The sequence below is a fragment of the Cyanistes caeruleus genome, chromosome 7 (assembly GCF_971803275.1).
Source record: "Cyanistes caeruleus chromosome 7, bCyaCae1.hap1.1, whole genome shotgun sequence".
Taxonomy (NCBI): Eukaryota; Metazoa; Chordata; class Aves; order Passeriformes; family Paridae; genus Cyanistes; species Cyanistes caeruleus.
In genome coordinates, this window is record NC_141707.1 from 18,584,646 (window position 1) to 18,610,414 (window position 25,769).

At 35.3% G+C, this 25,769-nt stretch overlaps 1 protein-coding gene across 5 annotated transcripts in view; it reads left to right on the top strand.

Moving 5' to 3' along the window:
- Window positions 1–24,539, top strand: part of CCDC141 (coiled-coil domain containing 141) — a 62,333-nt gene extending 37,794 nt beyond the window's left edge. For 2 of the 5 annotated variants that reach the window (XM_086896996.1, XM_086896997.1), the window contains 7 exons: window positions 4,185–4,325; window positions 5,101–5,295; window positions 6,829–7,012; window positions 8,242–8,351; window positions 10,590–10,688; window positions 13,718–14,610; window positions 16,523–18,423. In XM_086896996.1, coding sequence (XP_086753122.1) covers window positions 4,185–4,325; window positions 5,101–5,295; window positions 6,829–7,012; window positions 8,242–8,351; window positions 10,590–10,688; window positions 13,718–14,610; window positions 16,523–16,787 — 1,887 coding nt within the window. In that variant the 3' untranslated portion in view covers window positions 16,788–18,423. Of the gene's footprint in view, window positions 1–4,184; window positions 4,326–5,100; window positions 5,296–6,828; window positions 7,013–8,241; window positions 8,352–10,589; window positions 10,689–13,717; window positions 14,611–16,522; window positions 18,424–22,529; window positions 22,685–22,782; window positions 22,913–23,004; window positions 23,171–24,252 lie in introns of those variants that run through there. The other 3 variants (XM_086897000.1, XM_086896999.1, XM_086896995.1) reach the window with 3 other exon arrangements.
- The last annotated feature ends 1,230 nt before the right edge of the window (window positions 24,540–25,769 follow it).

Below are 25,769 nucleotides of genomic sequence, written 5' to 3' on the forward strand. Positions count from 1 at the left end.
TTAAATTCTCTCAATTTTATCATCAGGAATATTGGTAGTATGTAACAGACCTGTGTAAACTAACAATTTATTTACTATCTACTGTGTCTAAACAAATAAATATTTCATGTGCCAGCAGCAAGTAGCAGTTGTTCATGGCTGTCACAAAATAAACAGCCAAACAGATAATTTAGTAGTGATTTATCAGTTTACAGAGCAAACTTTTAAGCTGACTGAAACTATTCGGGATTCTGTTGTAAATACTTACATTAATTTATGTTTGATGTGACTAAGTGTGTAAACACAGCATGTGAATTAGGGCTTAGGACTCAGTGGAGTTTAAAGAGATCCTTAGAGGACTTAGCAAGTTCCCTGTGTTCGTAACATATTGGTGCTTCTATAAGAAAGAAGGAAACAAATACTTAAATTTATAGATGAGAATATATAGCATGAGTTTTGAAACAGCTTTGGAGAAGCTATATACATGCTAAAATACATGTGTTTTCTGGGCCTTCTCTAATTTCAAGAGAATTTGAAAAGGCAAAAAATAAGTATTTACGTCCTCAATATCTCACGAGGAAAGCTCATCTTTGGGATCTGTATTTGCCAGCTGGGACCTCTTGTTTCACGAGGGAGTTTGGGTAGCAGCCTCTGAAGAGCTGCACCTCCACTGTGTTACACTGCAGTCATTTGAGCTCAGCCTCGGGTACACTGACACACTGGGTATAGGAATGCTGCACTGGATCTGCTCAGGGCATTGGAAGTGACACAGTTAATCACACATGATAGCTTTTGCCATGAAAAAGCCTTTTCTTCAGGTGATCACTTCAAAAATAACACTTAGGTGTGTCTGCGTAAAACTAGCAACAAAAGAGCAGCAGACACTGGAGTGGGTTCACAGCTCCTCCCAGTCAACTCATTTCTTCTTCACTATTTATTACTATTTATATACTATTTTATATCTCATTTCTACTTCACTTCTTCACTCTTCTTCACTTATGAAAAGATATGACTGGAAATATGGATTTTAACCATAAATGGTAATGAGCTATCTTTATTCAGAGGTCAGTAGGAACTGATATGTAGCCACATTTCTCGCCTTGTAATTTATTCTGATTGTTGCCCCAGGAATAAAGTAGTCATTAATGACTTGAACAGCATCTATTTATATTTTTTTCAACTTTTTGTTTGACTGTTTCTTAATCTTTGTGACTTTAAATATCTGTTTACAGCAACCTGCTTTTATGGGGTGTTTTGATTATTGATGCTATGAAAAGTTTTGTTTATGAATAGAAAGTTAAAAGTGAGGGATTAACAACATTGAAGTTCCTTCTAGAGTGGCTAACACAGCAATCAAAGCATTTGCTGGAAAGCTAATGTTAACAAAAAAAAAGTTTAAAGCATTTTAGAACTTGATTTTTCCATTTATTTTGTTGTCCTGTGATAAATAGGAACAATTGGTACTTAAACCCCTCTCCTCCACTATCATTCTCCACCCATGACAGGGCAACTATAGTTAGGAGCAGCAGCCTGATTAAAGACTATGACACAATAGACAAGGTACAAAGTTCCATTAAAGCAGTGGGCTGAAGTCACTGAAGCTATTTGGATGCATAGTCCCTTCAGTATTTATCATTTAATCTTGCAAAACTGAAATATGCTTAGATTTCTAAAAACTGGGAGCCACACACTGTCCTTGGTAAGAATGCTGATGATAACAGGAGTTGTGCAAATGCAGTCTAATGTACAAGTCAGAGCTGAATCTGGTTTTTCCACTGAGGCTGAAAGAGAAGAGTGACAGCAGCTGCAGACCTTTGACACACGAGCCATCATAGCTGAAACAAGGAGATTTAATTTCACATACTGCTATGAGGAGAGCCTCTGGCCTTATAAATTACCTAGTCTGTACATGCACTAGCCAGTGATATAAACTAAAATAAACTCATCATCTTTTCTTTCCCACAAACTTGAAACAGCAAATAAGACTTTTGTGCTCTGAATTAAAAAAAATATTGTTTTGCACAAGTGATTATATTATCAGAGGGCTTTTAGATGGACTTTATTATTCTGTGTACTTAGGTGGGATAAAGAGCTTAAACTAATTGGAGATCACAGGGCCAGTGATAGAATTCCCTTTCTTTCCATTACACTGAGTGAACACCATCTGTTTATTCACTGCTGAAATAATGTGGCAACATCCCACGAGATGAAATGAAAATGAAAAATATATCCCTTGATGGATTAACATTAGTATATAATAATAATAATAATAATAACAATGATTGATTGTTAGCTGTTCCAATAACAGTGTCTGCAAAATAAGCCTTCATTACTCCCTGGATTCTTTGGCAGAAAGGAGGAGGGGGGCAGGGTGAAGTCTGTAGGGTTTTTTAATACTAAAAAAAGCCTCAAATACATATTTAGATATCCAGTTGTGGATTTGACCTGAAGTTGTTAACACTAATTAAATAAGTTCTTTTCATTTGTGTGTCTTGAGTAACAGATCCTAAAGCATTAGAACTTCTGCATTACTTTATATCAGTGTCTTTAAATAAATATACTTGTACATAATTTATTTATTACGTACAAATATATTATTATATTATTATTATTATATATGTATCTTATTAGTATTATACATTATCCTAAAAGCAAAATAATATCTACCTAAAGGATCTGAAATTTTTCAAACCAATGTTGTCATCATTTTTATATTCTTCCATTTCAAATTTTATGAATTTATTACAAATAATTTGAAAATGTGATATGGAATTGCAACATAATTAAAATAGTACTGATTTTAAGCTGGATTTTTACTTGTCTGATTTTTCAATCTCTTGCTTAAAGAAATTAAAATGTAACAGTAAAATCTGAAAGGAATTTTTAAAGTGTTGAATAAAACTGGAAGTTGCCTGGCTTTCAGAGAAAAAAGTATAAGGAAAACTGCCTAAAAATTTCATAGACCTTTAGCAATGGTTTAATTAAATAATTTTGATATGCTTATTTATATAAAATTGATAATAAAAAGTGACATGGTTTATTAAAAGCTCACTTGTAAGACAATATTAAAGGAAACATAATTATCATGAAAAGAAAAGATAAAGAATATAACAACCCTATATAATAACTAGCTCCCATGGTAAGTAAACACTGAGTTTAAAATTATGTTAATCAAATATGGATCTTCTTTTTGATATGTATTAAACTCTTTCTGGTAAATTGGCAATGTGTCTGATTCATATGTGTGTAAATGAAATTGCAGCTCTCTGGGGCTTCATCAGTGTAGTTCCTATCATTCTAGCACATTATAATATTTTCTGTAGATTAAAGAAAGTGTAGCGATATTCCATCTAATTAAAAAAAAGAGTTTTAGAACAAATTTAATATCTAGGCTTAATAGCAGGTAGCTGGTATGAATTCATCTGAAAAGTATTGAAAGGCATGGATGCGTCATAATTGGACCTACTAGTTCATTTTAATTTGTATTATTGTAGGAATAATTTTCCCTGCTGCTGGGCTTGTTGCAGCAGGTCAGTGCTGACTGGTGAAAGTATTCTCCAGAGTACATCTAGCAGTAGTTAGGCAAGGCTTTCTGTGTCTGTCAGGCTGGATCTCTCTGCTGCCATACTCAGAGCATGGTTATTTGAAAGTCAGGTGGTCATTCTTGATCCTGCAAAGAGCTGTATTCCTCTTTGTGTGCTGTGAGTAATTGTACTATGATGTTTGGACTTGCACAGTGTGTGAAATTAAGCCCATGTACAATTTCTTTTCAGAAGCAGGACTTTTGAAAAAGGGATGAGGAATGGGACAATTACATGGCTACCATTTCTACGAAATGGACTGAAGTATGTGAAGAGTATCTACCTCTAGTTAGAAGCAGGGGAAGCTCCTGGACAGGATTATTTCATAGATTATCTGAGCAATAATCTCATCCCTTGTTCCAATAGGTTTTTTGCCCCAGTTATTCTGGAAACAGTACTTTTCATCCAGAATGCAAAAATGCTGATTTAGCAAGATTATGATTTTCCATTAATGTAAAGAAATTCTGAGGAATTAAGGATGCTTTATGAGATGGCATAGTATTACTAATTTCTGTATTAAATTTTCAGTGTTTAAATTGTCCATTAAATAGCTCTTGAAAAAATATAAATTGATGTGTGATGATTTATTTTTTTTACTAACAAATACGTTTTTCACTGTTGCAGCTCAGAGAATCATTTAAGGATCTCAAAAAGAAATTCAACAATTTGAAGTTTAACTATATAAAGAAAACTGAAAAAGCTCGAAATATGAAAGTACTTAAAATACAGATTCAGCAAGTTGATACATATGCAGAGAAGCTACAGGTAATAAAATTCTAGGCTTGGTAAATGCTTCACCCGTCAAATTACTTGGCCTATGCCAAACACATTACAGGAGACTGGCACATCACAAAATTTATTGTGCACTTCTGTCTTTCTTTTCTCATTGTATCCTTCCTGTCTGTCATTGACTCACGCATTTTTCACTGCTCCATTCCTGTTACTCTGCCACTTCAGTGAAATGATGTTAACTCAGTTCCTGACTTCACTCTTTTAATCCTCCATTTTTTTCCATCTAATCTTTTATTCTTCTTACCTCCATTGTGTAACCTAGTCTTTCTTCTCCTTAAAGTAACCCAAAATAATCATGTCTTGCATCAAGCTCCTCTCTTGTCTTTCTGATTTCATCCTATAAGATGAACTTTTTTCTTCATAGCCTTCATTGCCTGGAGTTGATCATGCTAATTTGCACCTTTGAACCCTCTTAGTCTCACCCATTTTTTGCATTCACCAGAAACTCTTTTTCCAATGGCCATTTTAGTTGCAAGTCATGCATGACCGTGTTTTATTACTACAGATATTTGTTTATTTTTAAGCTGAAAAAACTTGGCTCTATTACACCTTTAATAAATATAATTTATATCAATTTTAATCAGCTTTGCAGAGGCCCTCCAGTTTCCTTTGATTTTTGAAAGAGCAGCTTGTAATTTTCAAAACATAGGACAAGAAATATGTTTGTATGGTTTTCCCTTGCTTATTAAATTTCTAAAAATATTAACATTTTGTTGCAGTATTTAACACTGCTATATTTTTAAAACAGATTCTTAAAAAGAAGATGGATAATTTAGAGAAGAAAGTTGTTGACCCTTTTGCAAATGAGCCTAATGCCAAAGTTCAAGTTCTGCTGGGCCCAATCTGTGACTTACAAAAACAGCTGAATGACTTTAACATGGTTGTGGAAGATTACAAGCAAAATCTGGATCTCATGGAGCATCTGCAGCAGATGATGAAAGAGGTATTAGTAAACCTGACATCCCCACTGTCATGTCAATGATCCAGGACAGGGAGAGATAAAAGCGCTTTAACTGCCTCAAGGTTAATCTGTACTTTCCAAAAGTAATAAATTGCTAAAAAAGTGGGTTTTTTTAAAATTGTTTCTTTCTAAATTTGTGGTGAAAGCGGGAAATAAATGTGCAGTGTGACTCTATTGATGCATCTTGGGGTCTCCACTTCCCTATAACCATATGACTTCCAAAGGCATCCAGCATATCTATGATGATACTTATGAGCTCATTTTCTCAAAGAAAGCTCTGAGGCAACACAGAAAGTGTCTCAAAGTCCTCTTTGGTAGCTGTCAAATTATGAGAGGCAGGTTATCATCAGTACCCACTGTGGTTTATGTTATGATGGAATTGAAATGTAAAATACTCAGTTCCTTAATAGAAGAATATTTTTTTTCAGTAGACTAAATTTTTACATATATCTATAATTTTTTTTTTTTCTGAACTGCAGTCTTTATTATTGGACACTTCCATAACTTTATTTTAATGTTAAAAACCGTCAGTCTTGACAGCCCTGTTGAGGACTGTCTCATGCATTGTCTTTTTTAAAAGAAAAAAAAATTGTGACAATATTGTAACAGTATTTTCTCTCTTGCTCTCCATTGTGTTGGTGCTCCTACCATGGGGCAAGCTCATTCTGGTCATCACTGTTCAGTTTTAGAAATAACACTGCTCTTATCTCCAAAGGGATCTAAGTGTGGGACATAGACCATTAGCAAAGCAATTTGTTAATATTTATTGAACATTTGCATTTTCAAACTCGCCACTTACTTAACAGAAATGAATTATTTCCTAAAGCTAAAATTTAAGACTGCTTCTTTTTTTTTTTTTTAAATCAGTGTAAAGTATCACCTTTTACTCAAAACTTCTCTTTCAGCAAATAGGAACAGCCTTAAATGCTGATTTCAACGGTAGCTAGAAAAGGTGATTTTTTAGCCACTTCCTGTAATGATGCAATACTGATGGTTCTGAGTGAACACCAGATTGTGTCCTGTTCTGAGTGTTGTTAAAGATGTTTATTATGGGTATGTTCTAAAGCCCAGTCTTCTCAGCAGAAAGATTCCTCGTGACTTTATTGTCTGCTGACACCAAAAACCCTGTCTGTTAGTATTTTAAATTTAAGGAACCCTTCTGCCCTTACCAGCTCTAAGTGAGGCCATAACATGAAGTTTTTGAAATCAGTCAATTGATATACAAGGTGTAAAGAAGTCAAAAATAAAATGTGCTTTTGCAGAACCATTACATAATAACCTCACCATGCTGATAAGATGAGCATGGGCCTAGTGTTTAATGAAAAATTAACAGCCATTAATGCTTGAAGCACCATTAGTAATGAATAAATGGTTTTCAGGTTAAATTTAAGTCAGAATATTTAAGAATATACTGTATGCCACTGATTATGGAAAGTCTAAGAATAATCTAGTCTATTGTACAACAGCTTGAACTGCAGATAGTAATTCATTATAATGCAGTTTTTTATCCCCCAGTGTCAATTTTGGTTTGAAGATGTGAGCGCAACAGTGATTAGAGTTGGCAACTACTCTGCAGAATGCAAAACCAGAGAAGCAATAGAGAGTCTCTATAAGCAATTCAATAAGTTTATTGAACCTGCAGTGCCTCAACAAGAAGAAAAAATTCAGCAGATGATGGACCTTGCTAGACGGTTATATGGTAAGGAGATATCTGGTAACGTTCTGTGGGGACAAAATGCAGTTAATCAGGATGGAAGTAAGCAGACTCCCAGACTTGTTAATTTAATAAAATCCAATGAATTTTAAAAAATAAATGTTGTTTTGAAGTATTGACTGGAAGAGGTGAAGGATTTCAGAACAAATATTTACAAAAAGTAAAAGCATTAAAATACTTAGCAGTCGGGTATTTACTTAGTTTTCTGTATACAGCCTGAGTTCACCTTGAAATCAAAATGTCCTTGCAATATTCATGAGCTTGGAGTTAAGATTTCATGGCTTAAGCTCTCTCCTAACAGGCAAGCCTTTGAAGCCAGAGGATATTATAATTATATACCTCAGTGCTGAATTAATTTTCTACATTATAACTGTGAATAAATAACTGTTAGGATTTGATTGCCAAATTTTTATTAGCAGATAATATAGACTACTATTTAGATACTGTATTTGCAATTGTATTGATTTGGAATGTTGTTGATGTTGACAGACGTCAAAAATTTCATATTTTGCTTTTTTCTTTTCCTACTTGTAATTTTCATATACTTTTAAAAGTTATTTTGTCCGAAGATAAAGTGACAATCCAAATGTGCAGGGATTTTGTAGCCTATTTAAGTAGTAAAACTAAAAAAATTCAGCAGTCAAACTAGGCTTTTAAATTCCTCTTAATTTAATATGGAAAGAATATTTAGAGAGTACAGATAATTTCTTTATTCTTCTCTCTCCTTTTTTATTTTTTAAGCCTTCTCAATATTTTAAACATTCCTATTGGCAGGAAAGGAGATGACAGAACAGATTCTTGGCAACAGCTGGTTAGGAACACCAGGAGAAAGAAGCTGCTTGGTGTCCTTGAAGTCATTACATGGGAAATAGCTTCTCCATCCTGCCTTTGTTATGTATTTCTTATAACAGGGATCTAAGTACCTCCTAATTGTATAATGTGGCAACGAGTTTAGGGGACACTTTATTAGGTCAGCATCTTTTAAAGCAGTGTTACTAACCAGAGAGAAGAGCTGCAGAAGCTATGAGGACTCATCTCAAGTAAGCTAGTACAAGCTGGGAAAATACATTACTAGGAATGACACTACTCCTCCAGCTAAACAAAACACAGAAAAATGTGTTAATTGTAGTTCCTTGGGGTAACAAATTACTCAGGTTGTTGCATGTCTGTTTGAGGTATTCTGTTCTACTTTTGTGCTGTTTTGCCTTTTGTAGGTATCGAAGAAGGAAAGAAGTATGTTGAAAAAACTGTATCAAAGTATGAAGAAATCATGAATTCTGTTGATGGGTTGTGTAGATCCCTGAGAGAACTTAAGGAGATAAAGGTACATTTTTACAGCTGGAGAATGTATTGCATCTGCATCAGTTTATCACAGTGTCTGAGTCAATGCTTTTAGCTGAGCATCATCTGTGGTAGCACGAATTACTTCTTAATCGTTCACTTTTCTGTTACTTTAGGTAATGATTGTAATGAATCAATGAAGTGCTGCTTGTTTGGGCACTAAATATTTCTTCTAGGTTTCTTTTTCTTTGCTTCTTTCAGAACTGTTATGCCTTTCAAGAAACCTTTAGGAGGAAATGTCAAATTTTCTCTGAGTATCTAGACAAATACTTTTTTTTGCATACTTCTTCCCTTGATATTGTAATATAGGTAACTGCCAGAGCTACAAAATGCCAACCAACCTTGATTGGCTCCCTCTTGGAAAAGACATCCTGAAAAACAAGTTGTGTTGAAGCCAAAGTAATTTGAGTTAGAAAAGCCTTGTTTTACATAAATATTTAAGAGAATGGAATTTTTAGTTTCATGTTCTGATAAACTGCCGTAGGTGTAATTAAATGTAACATATTAACTGAGGAGAAATTATGGAAGACAAGTGATAGGAGTAGATAATTAAGACTCCTTACTTCACCCTCCTCCATTCTCAAAGTAATATCTGAGAAATCTCCTGCATGCAGCAGCAGCTGATGAGTTAATTCTTCAGTGAAAGTGAAAAAATTAAGATGCTTAAATACCCTGCTTTTGTTGGTACTGAATCTTGTTTCACATTTCTTTGATGGAATGATACTATAAAATTGACGCTCAAATTGTCCATTAATACACTTTAAAGCAGATGCCAAAAATATAAATGAATTCCTAAGGTTATTAGGTGAATGGAAAGGTTTTCTCTTGCACTGTGACCATATAGAAACCTCAGCATAAGTGCCCATTCTCCTCCCCACTCCTATATTTCATAAACACTGTGGTGTGCAGGGACAGCAATCCCAGGTTCTGTCAGAAGAGGACTTGAACCTTTCATCTTTTCTAGAGCAACATTGCATGATCTTTTCAAGACAAGTGGAATTTCAAACTAATTTTACTGCCTTATTTTGACTAATTTCCATAAAATTATTGAATGTTTTTTACAATACAGTTCTGCAACTATTTTAAATTGAAAGTTGGGGGGTTTTTTGCGTTATGTAGTATTCTGAGATTTTAAAAATAATATTCCTATTGAACATTTCCAGAATATATCAACAGTCAATGTCTATGTCTTATGAAGAGTAAATAATTTAGCAACCTATCTACACAGACATGTGCCATCAGTATGGAATGTCATGAGTATAAATTGAGTTTCACTTCCTGTTATTTTTAAGGCATGACAAATTAAAGGGAAATGTATTACATAATCTTTCCTAATTTTGTATGGCTGCTGAATGCCAGAAAAAAAACTTCGATTTTTTTTCAAGAGCAAAATTAAAGACTACTTTTTCTTCCTAAAAGGCAAAAAAAAATAGACTGAAAAGATCACATGGAATTTTTCACTTGTTTATTGCTAAAATGGAAAATTAATAATGCAGCACATTCTTATAAGAAACTTGTTTAAGACTATAACTTTTGGCTGGGCAGCTAAAGACATGGAAGACACAGAACTGTAACTATAAAGCTTTTGGCTTTCTTTATCTTGTGTCACTATTATGTTCTTTGAAATCAGTGGAATTCTTCAGTGACAGTTTTGAAGGATTTATCAAGTCTTCATAAAGTATATTATGTTTGTCCAGTTTTCTGTTATGCTATGTTTTATGCTTAGAGCACATTCTTCCCTTTCCACTTTTAAAAATATATGATTACAGAGGCTCATAAATGTTTCTTTCCTCCCTAGAACTGTTTTCCTTCAATCCTGATTTTTTTCCTGAATTTGTTGTTTATTCTCTTTTTTCTTATAACAGTGTTACTTAATCCTTTATTCCCCCTTACTGAGCCTGTGTATAAATTGGTTAATATTCCTCAGATTCTTGATTAGCCACTGGAATTCTTCAGTCTTACATACTGAAGAATTATAGTCTTGTATAGTTTCCCTGCCTCAGAAAACATCCTGTCAGCTTCGAAAAATGTTGCCATTGCTTGTCCCAGAATGAATTAATTGAGTTTTGCTGCTTTTTTTTTCCCATAAGCAATTTACACCTGTGTTGATGACAGATTTTCACTTTGGTGTTTTCTCTGTTGTACAGAGCATAAGTCAATGTGTAGCTAACAATTCTTACCTTCTATTGTGTATAAACTTAATTTTCTCTTCACATGGCAGAAAGTTGATTCTTCTGATGAGTTGATTACTGTTAAAAGAGAAGAAAGAAATGATCAAGAAGCACATGAGACTGTTAAAGAGGTGAAGCAAAAGCAGCAGGTTAGTTCAGTTAATTTGGTTTTTTAATAACTAGAAATTTTTCTTAAAAGGCTCTGTGCATTGCTAGAAAGGTTCTTGTGTTTTGTTCTTAAAGTCTCCATTTGGATAGAAATGATGATTATTTGTTGACACATTAAGGTCTTAATTGGGAAAAAAAGTGGGATTTTAAAACATTTTCCTTTCAGATGGCACTGAGTGAATTGCTTGCAAATTCAGAGTGTTGCTGAGAAGAGAAGCAATACTCTGTGTCCTACAGGCACTAAACAAGTCTGTGCTGCTCGTATTAATTTACATTGTGTGCTCTCAAGGGAATTCTATTCCTCAATTTGCTGTGTATCAAAAGTGAGGACTATTGTTATATTGATAAGCTTTGATTGTATTCTCATTTACAGTATTACCAAAAACCTGACAAAGCAAACATATGGATTCATTTTTAAAAAAGTGTGAATACCAGGAAACAGAGAAACAATGATGGAACACAACCTCAGCTGTCAGTAGTTCAGTAGGACACCATGTCAAATATAATTTGCTGTAATATTTGTATGGCACTATAGAAGAAATTACAGAACTCACCATCAAATAATCATCTTTATCCTCATCTCAAAACACTTAAGTTCCATTTCAGCTGCCAAGATTCTCTGCATTAGAGATCATAAATAATCCAAAGTAGGGATTGCATCCATGTTGAGGACAATTCACATGACAATTCACAAAGACTGAGTTTACGTTTGGAATGATAAAAATCCAAACAGACAAACATCTTTTATTCATGAGCAATAAAAGAATATGAGTTTCCAAATAATCAGTGAATAAATGAACTCTCAGAAATACAGGCAAAGCAAAGACAGACCTATGTTTTATGAGATTAATTACTTTGGCTTAAGGAATATTTCAAAGGCTTGGGATCCTAGATGTAAATGTAAATAATTTGCTATGTGAAATAGTCAGATAAATCAGAGTGGGTGGTAATATATCTAAGTCCTTAGAAAGGTAGGATCCATTGGTAACAGATTTAGATATCTAAAAATTCCATTTTGCAAACAAATAACGGACAAATACTGCAAGATATTAAACAGTGATGTTTTGTAGAAATTCAACTAATATCATGCCCTTCAGTTCAATACAAAATGTCCTGTAACCTGTTGATAAGCCAAAATTAAAACTAAATAATTTTTTCACCTCCATTCTGAGTCAGTGGGAGTTTCAGCATTGACTTGGAGCCCAGATTTCTCTCAAAATGTTGTGACTGTTCCAAAGAGCATCCCCCATGAGAATCACCTCAGCAGATGCCCATAGCTCTATTTTGCTAAGCCACAGCTTTGTCACTCCTCATCAGACTGAGTCTCAGCTGCCAAGGAGAGAAGTCAAGGGTATGCAAAAGAGCAAATATCATATGAGGATTGTGGCAACTATGATGCCTCTACCCTTTTCATCACTCCATACTTCATTTAAAGTAGCAGGTTCATCTCACTAGAGCTTCGTATAGTGGGCCAGCAATCTCTAATTTTATCTGTACTCCTGCAAGCTGCTTTCCCAGTATTAATTTGCTTCAAATATAACCCTCTTAAAAGTGTGCTAGACCTTCTCACTGCACATTGATCTTCCTGCTTTTTTGGTCCCATGCTGCCAAAGTCTATCTGGCAGCTTGCTCGCTCACAGCTCACCTGTCATTCTTTTCCACACATTTCCCCCAGGGTCTTCTTCCATCTCTTCAGGGGTCAGAGTTCATCTGGGGATTCTTGTGGGAAACACTTTCACAGTAAAACTTGAACTTCTTCTTACAACTGAATTGAATTGTTTAGTAAAATAGACACAGTAAAATCCCAACCTTCTTCCAGTCATCTTTTCATAGATCTGGCATGAATCACATTGCTTTGAAATAAGAAGTGTAATAATTTGGAAAAGCGCCTATATTAAAACTAACATGTCTAAAGGGCCAGGGCACATATGAGGGTCTATTACTTCTGGGTTTTTACAATTTTTTGCACTAATTGTTAGATTGTATTTAGAGCAGTAAAGCAAAAAGAAAACTGAAAGAAATGTACCATCACACTCTTGTATTGGATGCAGCCAAAGAGACCTGTTTTGGAAAGCAAGGAAATTCAGTGTACCACCCCATTTATTTGAGCGGTCAGTTTATAGGTAGATGGCATATTTGTGTATAGTGCTCAGCAATGAGAGAGCAGCTTAAGCAAACATTATGCACACACCTTTGCTGAGAGCCTTTACCTTTTAAATGAAATCAATCTGAATATATGATTGCATTCATACAAAAATCAAGAGGCAGAGAAGTAATTAACAAAGCAGATAACGACTTTGATGCTTTGTGATTAAAATTAATGCACTTATGCCTCACCCAATTCTCTTTGAAACATGATGAAAGGGATATTTTTTTTCCTGGATCCAAGTTAACGTAAAAATAATTTTTACCTTGCTTTTCTTTTAATATTTGGGAGGATCTTGTAACAGCCAAGAATAAAAAAAAAATACAAAAAATAAAAGGAAATATAAAATGTTTTAAAAATGTTACAGAATTGTTGGCTTTATTATTTAACTCTTGACCATGATTGACAACTCTTTCTCTCAAAGAAACAAGTCCAGCAACTTGGCTGTTAATATATTTATATGGCTATGTAACTGTGTCCCATTTAATTGTAATTAGGGCACCTACTCCTCCTCCTCCTCCTCCGCCTTCCCCTTGCAAATGTTCATATAAACAGAAGCCACAGGATATCCACAGGTTGCCCTTTGTTTATAGAAAGGTACTCTTGGTTTCATTGTTACTGTTATAATAAATGCTTATACATAGTTATAATAATGTTTTTTAGAATCTATTTGGGCAGTTTGAAATTCCAATAAGCTGCTGCAACATGTTTTGACAAATTGCCTTTTGCCCCATTTCTTTCAGCCTCTCAGAAGCTTAATTAAAAGAAATATTGTTGCTAGATTTTGCATGACAAGGGGATGTATTAAATTATAACTCTTTGTTTTTCTTTGTCTTCTTCCCTCTCTCTTCTTTCCCCTCCTAGTTCGAGGAGAGGAATATATTGGCTGATATTTCAGTTATCTGTCCAGCTGGTGAGGATCTTGTTTCACAGGATACAGAGCTGTCATCTTCAGCCAAAGAGGATAGTTTACAGACTGAATTCCTGGCAGAAGAAACCCCCTCTGGAGATGAATATGAGTGTATATCACCTGATGATATCTCTTTGCCACCGCTTTCTGAGACACCAGAATCCAACCTCTTACATTCTGAAACAGAGCTAGATGAGCAGTGCTGCTGTAGCTCTCATAGTCTGCATGTCAGTTCCTATAGCTTGCAAATGCAGAAAACCACTAGAACAGTAAAACCAATGGAAGCATCTGACCTCTTAACAAATTCTGCTTTTGCTGATGCTACAAATAATAGAACAGAAAGTCCATCAGATCACTTTGAAAAGTTTTGTGTCTCTTTAACAGATTCTGGTCCAAAAGTCAGAGCAGTATCTCCTTTGACCTGTAGCTCACAAGGAATACCTGAAACTAGCACCGCTTCCTGCCCTATAAAAGCCAAACCAGTACATAGCATGATGAGTGAAATGTGCAAAACACATTTCCAACACCTTGAACTTCATAAAAGCATGGCAGAAACGCAAGAAAATGTGCATGCCTTGAATAACTGTACTAAACCCCGGGACAGGCTGCATGCTTTGCCTGATGCATTCTCAGGTTTCGTGTTTCAATCAGACACCACCAGAAGCTGTCAGAGGCAGATGGTTACCCGAGAAGAGATTAGAAGTTCTTCAGAAAAGAACAGCATGGCCAGCCTAACTGGACAGGCGCCTAACTTCTCCCAGCTTCTGTCTAACAAAACCGTCATGGAAGGTTCTCCGGTAACTTTGGAAGTAGAAGTAACAGGATTCCCAGAGCCTACACTGACATGGTGGGTAGCTTGCAATGAGAAGTAGTAAATATACCTAGTAGTGAGCCACCACAAACCTCTTATAACCAAATCAATTAATCTGTAGGCTAGAATAAATGGCTTGTATCCTTTCTACTCCACACTTCTGCATGATTTCCACCCCCAGAATTGTTTTCAACAATTAACCAACTTGAAATAATCACTGTGTACCAAATTTTTTGAATAAGAATAGCAAAATACTGCAAACATATCCAATGTTTTTAAGCAAAAGCATCATACAGTTTTCATATTTTGGAATATGGTGTTCCACTTGTTCAATGCCTTCTTAAAATCACTTCACGCTTCAGATTTACCATAAATAAATTCACCTGCATTTTCCCAGGCTCTGGGCACTACGTATGGACAGACACATAGATGTGCATGCACACTGAAATATTTATGGTCACTACATAGATGGGGACACATTTACACGTATGTGAAAGTCAGGTATTAAAAGTAAGGTTATAGGTTAAAAAATCCCATCTAAATATCGACACTAAAATAATCAGTTTTATGTCATATATTGGTGTGCATGGTCTATCTCTTTCCTAATTGCTATGTGTCTCTTTAGATTACTTTATATTGGATTTGTGAGAAAAACAGATGATGTAATATAAACATCTGAACTCTAAAAATTCCCTGCCAAACGGAATAGGGAATGAAAGAGGAGCAGGATTTCAAGATTTTTTTAATAGTTCGATATGTTGTGGCATGTATTCCTCCAATTTTACCTCATTTGTCTTTTCTCTACTTATTCCATTAGTCTTCCAAAATGGAGGCCTTTTTTTCAATGTATTAAAATTAAATATGCCTCTTACTGGAAAAAAAAAATACGTTAATATTATTATTTCACATTTAAAGAATTAAACTGTAAGTTTTTGTTAAACTGAATTTTTTTCAGTGGCACTGAGAAAAATACTGGACACTGCAACCTTGGTGCTATACTCTGTTGGTATCAATAAAGTTACCTTGTTTTAACTACCAGTATTGCACAGATTGAAGAGTATTATTGGTGAAACAAAATATTCATTTTTATTGTAGGAAAGCATTAATTTAGCTTGAAAATATATATACACTATTGATAGATTGTCTTTCAAAAAGGTAGTGTTCAACTGGAATTATTTTGCAAATTAGAAATTTATGAAAACAGAAAAAATTAAGTTTTTTAAGTTACAAATTCACTAATAATGTGTATTTTGTACTTGTGTAGAAATTTCCCTGGATATATGTGGAAAAATATCTTCATGTTTGTGCTAGATTAAATGCAGCCTATGCTGAAACATCATGGGGCAAGGAGAGCCAGAATTTCCTCTAATTTCCATTTTAAAATCAGGAGTCAATGCCAATACATGGTGACAGATACTCTGCTGCTAGAATATGACACCAGTTCGCTGAAATAACTCCTAATGCATTGTTCTATCCTGTTTGATGATGTGAACTAAGTAAATGTTATGTGGGCTGGGATGGAGAAAGGTTCTGGGCTGTGTTTTATACTGAAGATACAAGTTCAGAAAGTTTGTTTGTTGATCCTTTAGAGCTTATCCATGAGCTGAATGTGGACTGACTCAAGACCTTATTAGCAAAAATGTCTCAGTGCAAAACCAAGGCCCCAGGCCCTCATGTTACCTCTCTAATATTGCTGTGAGAGAGCTGTAACTTGTCTGCTGAAACCACTCTCAGAACCACGTTTTCTACTGTTAAGAATGTATTATGTAGTAATTTGCATTGTTTAACTGTTCACACATATTGACATACCAAGTTTAAAGCTGAGAAATGAGAGCACAGCGGGTCTCTATCTGTTTACTGTAGTGTTACAGAGATTGTCTGAATTTGCAGAGTTCTGTGTGGCATGCGGTGATAAAACTCTGACCTGAAAACTGACTCTCTGCTTCAGGTACAAGAAGGGCCAGAAACTGACTGCAGATGAGCGCTTAAAGCTTTTACAAAAGGAGACAAAGCATACTTTGTTCATTCAGAAGGTGTGTGATAAAGATGCTGGCCTCTATGTTGTTCGGGCTAAAAATCTGAACGGCACTATCTCCTCGAGTGCCATTCTTCACGTGCAAGGTAACAGGCCACCTATTGCAAGAATAGACTGGATAATGCTGTGTGTCATCTATATTAGTGTATCACTAATGTACTGGCTATTCACAAAATAAGTACAATATTGACTGCACCAGACTTAATTATCACATTGTTGAATTTATTTTCTTACACCGCGTTTTCACAATATGTACCAAACCACTTTTTATGGCAAAACGGATATATTGCTTGTTTCCTTATTGCCAGTGTTATGTGTTTATTCAACTTTGTCATAGAGATGTTGAGATAAAAACTTAGTAAGATTTTTCTAGAATCTGAGGCTGAGTTTTGCTTTCTAAAAGTGTAGGCATTCCATAGCATTGCAAACAGTTTGAATGATTGTAGGTTTTAAATGTCAGTATAGAGCCAGGTAGAGTGCTCAGATCACTGTGTATTTTGGGATATGTCTTCTCTCGGGATGGGGTGTGGAAGGCATTGGCATTTTTTTTAAACCTAGAATGTATTTTTTTTCAGCCACATGTTTGCTTGTATGCTTACAAAATAATTAGTTTTAGGACAAAGCTTCTTAGTAAAGGTATCATAGCATTCATGATTGACCTAACATCGATCAGATTTAAATCTGTCTCAGCCCAGCACAGAGCCTCCTCAAAGGGAAGCTGCAGTAGTTCCAACAGAGCTGTGATTGTGCTACAGAACTGACCCAGAACCATCAGGATTTGTCTAAGTGGCATCTAGCATGCAATAGAACAAATGTTTACAAAATAAAACATTGAAACATTCCACTCTGCTTAAATAGATGTCTGTGATACTTTCTCTGCCTTCTTACAAAGATACAGATATTTCTAATAATCCTATAATTGTTAGTATAAGACAAGAAAGTTAACAATTTATGAAATGAGCATTTGCATATGTTTAAAATTTTTAACACACTGATTTCAAACAGAACCAACCAAATTGGGGAAATATCCAAAAGTGTATTCAAATTTTTAAAAAAAGAAAAAGTCAGTCAAACAGAATTATCCATTAAGTTCAAAGCAGTAAATCCAAACCAATATTTTGTACACCTACAGTTTGTATTTTCTTCTTGGCAAGGACAATCACAAATGTATTTTTTTATTAAAGTTTTGATTTGTTTAATTATTATGTAACAATGATGTAACTGTGCCAGTGAAAGACTCAGTTTATAAATCCTCAAATATAACTTCATTCTTTAGCCTTGGTATTTGCTGTATTTGTACAGTAAAAAGAGTTGACAAACAGCTACATGATTTTTCCTGCATCTTTTGATTACCAACCTTCATGTTACCATTGTGTTGCTGTGGAAAATTTTTAAAGAGGAAATATTTACCTTCTCTTGCATAATTGGTTGGAATGAAGTCAACCTTTTACTGTGTAGCATGCTATGAAAATAATATACATTGTAATTGCTGAGGGTCAGATATTTTGGCCCAGTGACTGCAACTTTTATAAAAAATCCTGTGACTTTGAAGAAGGAAAAGTTCTCATTATATAACCTCAGAGCAATGAGAGGGAGCAAGGGGAGGAAGTGGTGAACAGATGGGGGAACACAGTAAGTTCTAACTAACTTGGTACTACCCTTAATGAGCCACTTTCTCAGTTCAGTCATCTCCCAGAAATGTAGATTCATAAAAATTTTCTCAGGTACAAATTTCACCTGTTTTCCTGCAGTGTATTTTCTATGTCACAATAAAGGTAATGTAGATCTTAATAAATCATTGTGGAAGTATATAATACCTTTGTTCATTCATTTGTTAAAACTTCCCTCTGAGAATTTGAAAATTTCTATGAATTTTAGGTAAACAAAAGTTGATTTTGTGAGTGTGGTATTGTGTCTACTTTCAGTCAAGAATAGCTTTAAATGCACAGTTTTTAATGGGTGTGTGGATATCAGCCACAATTTTAATTGCCACAAGAAACTAGATTTCAAAAAGAGTAATTTAGAGATACTGCATTCACAGCAGGACTCTGAAAATCTCATGGTTTTAATGCTTTGCTTTGTAAACAAAGACATAATCAACACTGGTTACTGCTGTGCTGGCAGACTGGATTTAAATACCCTTTATTTAAGAACTCAAATGAGTCCTTAAAAAAAATTGCTGGAAAATTCCAGCTGTGTTCTGTTTAGATAATCTCAAAAAAAGGGGAAAAAAAAGAGTGACAGTGACATAGTCTCATGATGCACTAGTATTTCTTTGAAGGAAAAAAACACTCATCCTGTTGCAGCAACAATCTTAACATAATGCTTCCTACTGTCATGGGGTTTTTTAATAGTTTATACTAGGCATGCTTTACTTCCTCCTTCTTTTTACCACACTGTAGAGCAGGGAATGCATCTGGGTGTTTTGTATTGTTCTGGTTCTTTCTTGGTTGACAACGCTGATTTCCCCACACTAGAGTTACATTTTTGAGCCTACAGTTACTTCAAGATCCCAAAATGTTTACATCTTCCTGGTGGCTCCCTTATAATGAAGATTTAAGCCTCAGTCTCACCACCCTTACAAGAAAGACCTTAGGCATATGACTAACCTACACTCGCTTCTTCCTTCCTCATATGCAGTCACCATTTAAGAAAACGGTATTTTATTTCTTTATATTCCTTTATTTTATTTATATCTTATTTAATTTATTTATATTGCCTGACTACAAGATGTGGAGTCATGTGAAGCGGTTTTTACATAAGGTACCTAAATTTGGAGGGGGAAAGGAATTAATTTTTTTAATTTTTCATGAGAAGCAGCGTGTCTGAGGTCGCAGGTTTGAGTCAGTAGGCAGAGGGAGGATGAGTCATTACCCAGATTGGATCAGATGTGGCTGGAGCTGCAATGGAGAAGGTGAGTTCCTCTCAAATGACTGGTAAGGTATGGTTACTTCTGCATTCCTCTGTAGACTTTCCTAGGGTAAAGGAGTAATTTTTGTGTGTGTGTTACCATCTGTGGTCCAGAAGAATTGTGTCACAAAAAATTACTGCCAAGACTTTAAGGAGGTTACACATGGTATCCAAGGAGACTGGGGCTCTGGGTTATGGATATTCCAGATCAATTGGGTCATGAGACCCACTTAATATTCCTAATAAAGGAATCCTTCTGTTTGTGCTAGGAGCTCGACTGAGACAAAAATCTCAAAACAATAAAGTGCAGTGTTAATTTAGAGTAATGCAGAGCAAATCCAAAGTCTCTAAGCAGCATGGTGGTAATCTGCCTAGCTTAATTTCATAGAGAAAATGGGAAGTTCATAAAATTGCTAATATCACATTTCAAGACACCAGAGACTGGAAATTACATGCCTAGAGTAAATAGATTAAGAATAACTGTGAAGCAATTTAATTTAAAATCTGTCTGTTAGAACCAATTTGACTTGGCCTGCACACAAGTGTGTGAGGGAAACTTTAGGCAGGGGTGGAGGCTGGGTCATAGACAGATGAAGGTGAACTTTTATCCTGCAGTTTTTTAATTGCTCCAGCTTGATGATTTTTCTGTGCTTATTCACCAGTTTGCAGTATAACTCTACTGGTTCCTACCGATAATTCATGGAATATTTAACAGTTGACAAAATTATTGTCTGAAACTGTAAGAGTGATATTTCAGTACCTGATTATTTTTTCCCGCAATAGAGGAGCAGATCTGTTCTTTCTAACCTTTGTGGATGAGGACATCATGGGATGTCCAGCCAAGAAATAATTTGCAATTAACAAGTTTTCTTCTGACGTTTTGTTATGATATCATGTGAAAAACATTGGTGAAATACAACTATCATTCTATTTTGAAGGTTGCTATCAGATGATAAAATTTTTTACAGCAGACTTTGTTGAGGTCAAGCCTGTGTCTGAAAGACCTGTAGGAACTGCCTCTTCATGGTTTTATTTGCACATACTTTCCCCTTTGCTCTAGAAATGGAACATTTCACTTTTTGTGTTCTGCTGCCTTAATGATATAAAGTCAAGATGTGGTTTGATCATTATCACTGTCACCATTACACTCAGATTTTTCCTTTTTTCTTTTAATGGTAAAAGTCATTCTACTATGAGATGCAACATGACTTCACAAGGTAATCCAAACTGCACAAGTACTGGAATCCAGCCAAAATTATCCCAAAGAGTGGCTGAAGCCCACTTAATGTTTTGCACTGGAATACAAGCTAAACATGTTCTGTTTGTGACCTACTGTTAACTGCCTGCAAAGAGTAGGCAGGGGTGTAAACTTGGTTCTCTCGCTTGAAGTGAAGCTTGAGATCACAATTTTCTGGGCTTCTGGTGCATGCAATGCAATGTGGGTGGCAGCTTGCACATTCTAACCTTCAACAGCTAAGAACTGAGTTGTTTGAGCTGCTCTGGCTGGCTAATAGAGAGGGTCAGTGCAAATATGGGAGAGTAAAACTTACATTCTTCTGCTTTGCATTGGTGCCTCAGTCCTACAGTATATAGGAAGAATAGAAAAGCAGCTAAGCTTGAAAGCTTATTGCAACTAGGAGCTCACCTAAAAACTGAATTTATTAATACAGTGATCAAAATGTCTGCCTTGTGATGCCAGCAGGCCCACCCTTGGCAAAAATAGCCTTTGGCTCAATATATTTGGGGTTAGAAATTAATGGGCACCTGTTCAAGGGAAGCTGATTTTTGTTTCATAATAGCATAAAGAAAAGATTTCATCCTTAAACAGTGGAGTAATGGTGGCATAGCAGTTCTAAATTCTGTCATTTAATACACATTTCAGTAACTTTCTATTTCAGAGGAGGCTAGTGATAACTTCTGTTAAATACTTTGGAAATGTGGTACAATTTATATTAAAGAGGAAGAAGGACATTCTTTATGTGATAGAGATGCAAAAAGTTCATTTTTATTGTAGGATGTCTTTGTGTGTTCTTCTTGTGTTAACATCTGCTTTATAATCCCAGTGTCAAGAATTCTTAGTTTGAATTCTGAGCTTGTCTTCTCTTTTTACTGTAATCTCATAGGTGGAATATAAGTGAACCTCAAGTGATAGTACAGTGATTCAATAAGCCCAGCTTTACAGCTCATTAAGTTACAAGTCACAGAAAGCAATGTTTTTATTCAGTACAAACTGATGGTGATGATCAAAATTTCTTCAATTTTGATGGGTTAGTTTGTATTGATCAGTTCTTGTAGTGGTTCAGGTGTCATCTGTCCTTCCACAGCTGGCATGAGGCTAGCACAAAATCAATCTCATGTGCTTTGGGTATTGCAGTAGAAATGCAATTACTTGCCCATCCTTCATCTGAACCAAATTTGTACTGGATGATGTGGTAGTAAATGGTTTCAGTATTAATGATGGCCAAAATAATGATGCAGTCAAAGTTGTAGAGAGGCTTCATTCTGCCCCTAATGTTTGTTGCAAATAGCAGTTTTTTAATCTTTCCAATAACTTTTTTTTTTTTTTAACTAAATAGGGGGAGAGAAAGTAAAGCAAGTGGGATGTACAGCAATGCACTAAATGATAAAATTTTCTCTCACGACTTTGTCACTGTGAAATAATTAATCTTACACCTTCACTGAAACAATAATTCACACAGCCTTGCCTAATACCTTACCAAATATGATTCTTTAGCACTTCCATGGAACTGATGCATGAAATTCTTGGGTGCTTAATATCAATGATTTTTAACAAATTTTATATTAGATAGAGAAACAATATATGCCAACAAACTGTCTTGCAAACAAGTTATCCTGAGTTCCAGGCTTCAGTAAAGGCTCTCTTTATCTTTCAATGTGATGAACTTAAAGAGAACAGATTATTTTCTTTAGTTGCTTTAGTTGTGTCCTTTAAAACACAGTGACTATTGTTTGGGGTTTCTTTTTTGGTTTTTGTTTTGGTTTTTTTTAGTACAAGGGAAACAGCCAAACTTCATACAAAAGTTTGGACATAGAACTCTGCAAGAGGGAGAAGATTTAATCCTGCATTGCACTATACATGGGAAGCCCAAACCACATGTCTGCTGGACAAAGGATGACATCCAAGTGGTATCTGGAGATATCAGTGTATGTTCTAATGTTCTTGAAATTTTCCTTGTGAGAAAGGTAATTTATATAGCTTTATGCTACTAATGATCCCTTATGTGTATTCTCTTGTTTTACAGGTTGAGAAATTAGGAGATACCTATTATCTTTTAAAAAGAAATGTAGTCCTTGCTGATACTGGGAGATACATCTGTGTTGCCAGCAATGAAATTGGAAAGGCACACTGCTCTGCTTTCGTGACAGTGATAGGTGATTTGTCCTGTCAGCTGCATGCTTCTTGACACCCTCTTGCCTTATTACATGAGCAACTTGTTTCCACTAATGTACATCTATTGTTTCAGAGAAAAATAAACCCCCCAAAACTTCCCGTGTAACTCAGGCTAAACCACAATGGGAAGATGGATACTTTTCAGAAGAGGTGAATGTCACCACAGCTGAGCTAGCACAAGCCCAGGACACACCATGTGAGAGAGATGAAAGGCCAGTGGCTAAATGTACTCCAGTAAGGTAACCTGCATCTTACTCCATGCTACAGCTTCTACTACTGCAACCACTGTAAGGACCTTGATTTACAAAGCACACATCAAACAGGCTTCCTAAGTTATGAATTTTAGGAAAATGTATGTTATGTTCATAATATGTAACTCCCATTTTCACTTTATTCTTCACCCAAAGATATATAATTTTTAGATCAAAAAATTTGTAATGCATTAGAGAACTGAGCCTGTGCAAGGTACTTATGTTTAGTGAAATATTTTTTGAAATATAGGCACCTTAATCTAGATATTAGTATAAGATTGAAGACCTTAAAAAACAAAGTATTCCAGAAGTTCAAATTGATAGACCTAAGTGAAGTTTCATGAACACAATATATAAGCAAGGTTTTCTACTAGGCAAGTCTTATTCTAAAGAACAATTAGCAATCTTAACAAGACAGGAACTGTCGTTCATTAATTGATTAAAGATAACAATACTTCCCACTGTGCCATTTCAGATTAAATAAATTAGATACATGAAGTTACTAATCTCTGTGACTCTTACCACAGAATTAAATGTCACCTCATTGATTTAGGCTCTGATTTAAAAAAAAGAGTATTTCTGTCTTTAAATCGCTGAAGTTTATTTATCTAGCTGTAGTGCAACATGTAAGCATAAAGGAAAGTGTTTGCATGTGTTGATCCAAAAGCTTTGTCCTGTGGGCTGCCTGTACACTTTGCTTCATGGCCAGCTGACAAAGCCTTGATTCCACATATTTTGTTCAGGGCTTTTTCCATATTGCTTTGATACGGCAAATATTCCTAAGTGAAAAATGACACGCGAGATCATCATAATTTTACTTAAGTCACATGGAAAATTCAGTATGATTAAAACACATAGACTATATGGAAAGGTTAGATTTATCCTGTTTTTTTCTCATCTGTTGTTTATAGCTCAAGTTTCTTCTGGTCAAGGAGATGAGATTTAGAATATTTCATGCTCTCTGTGTAATCACTGTTTATTTGATCTCTAATCTTTTATTTTCACAAAACCATGAACTGTCTATGCCACCATTAAAAAATGGGCAATATTAACTGACCTTTTTTAAACAGGTTTAAAGAGAAACTCTGGTTTCAAGGAGTGCATCTTGAACTTGAGAGGCCATAAGAGATGAACTTCAACTTAAGACATGATCCCATTCTTCTGCCTGATGCAGTGGAACAGAAGGTGGACTGAACTGCAAGATGCCAGATTCCTGAGCATGTTTGTGTTGTTTGCTGTGTCCATTGGTAGATATTGGCCATGGGTGAGGAGCAATGAATTTTGGGTGCTATCCAATATATGTCTAGATTCAAATTTGTATTTTGTTTCTTTACAAATAAATAATTTTTAATATTCATCTGTGCATAGCATTTATTAGACAGTGGTTTACAATTCTTCTGGGCTTGCTGTGGATTGTTGGACAACTCTAACAGAAGGTGATGATGGAGAAAATAAACACTCTACTTCAAAACTGCAGATCTCCTTGGTGATTCACTAGTACCCAGTATTGTATTCTTCTACAAATTCCATCAGTCCTATTAAATCCATCATCATTCCATTCCCACTAGCTAATATAGAGAATTAGGATTTAAAACAAAATGGTATTATAACTGCAAAATTCTTCAGTTTATTAAATAGAGTGTTAATTTTCATATTCCTAATGTCTTCAAGGAAGAGGAAGTCTCTCTAAGCATAATGGAGAAGTCTTCCACTGCAATGCTTCTGCTTTCAGGACTAGATTAGAGTGACAATACAGTCCATTTCCAGTTGGTGCCTGCCATTGCAGCTCAAAGGAGTGGACTATGAAGTGATAGTGCTAGCTTCAAAGCACATTTTTAATTTAGCCAAGGACTCTTCAATAATAGAATTCCTTAAGAACCACAGTGTCTATTCAGGGTATTAAAAAAACCCGAACTGGAATCGAATCTTTTGGATTGTAGGCCAGTCATTAGCATGATGAATCTTTGTTTCCATCTCTTGAATTCATATTTTAGGTGTGTTTTGCAATTTATTGCAAAGCTTTTTGTAGAGAAAGACAAGGACTTTTGTACTGTCGTCAATTTGCAGCATTGAAAGAGGTAGTTCAGGAAAAGCTCCATTTTGGATGGCTGTTTGGCTGCCACAACAGTAAATAAAACAGTTGCCCTTGCAAATAACGGTTCTTGAGCTTGATCCATCTGATTCAGATTTTCAAAGTCTTTCTTTGAAAATTTTGTGAAATGATTCACACTTCCCAGACTTCTGCTTATGCACACTCTTAATGGCTTGGCCAACACCACAGATGCACACAGATTCCACCTGTATTGTGCAATTCCCTGTTGTACACACAGATTCCACCTGTACTGTGCAATTCCCTGTTCAGCATTCTGTCATTCTGTATATGCACATTGATTAGACCTACCCTGGTTTTGCATACCACTGCAATGCACTCACCCTTCTCACAGGGAGCAGATAGGGATTTAAGCAGTGCAGCATTTTTGTGCTTCATCCAAGTAGATGTCATCTGTGCAAAATTGGCACTGAAATAACATATTTAAGAATTGCTTAAATTGTAATATTAAAACATTAGACATTTTTCTCCATCAAG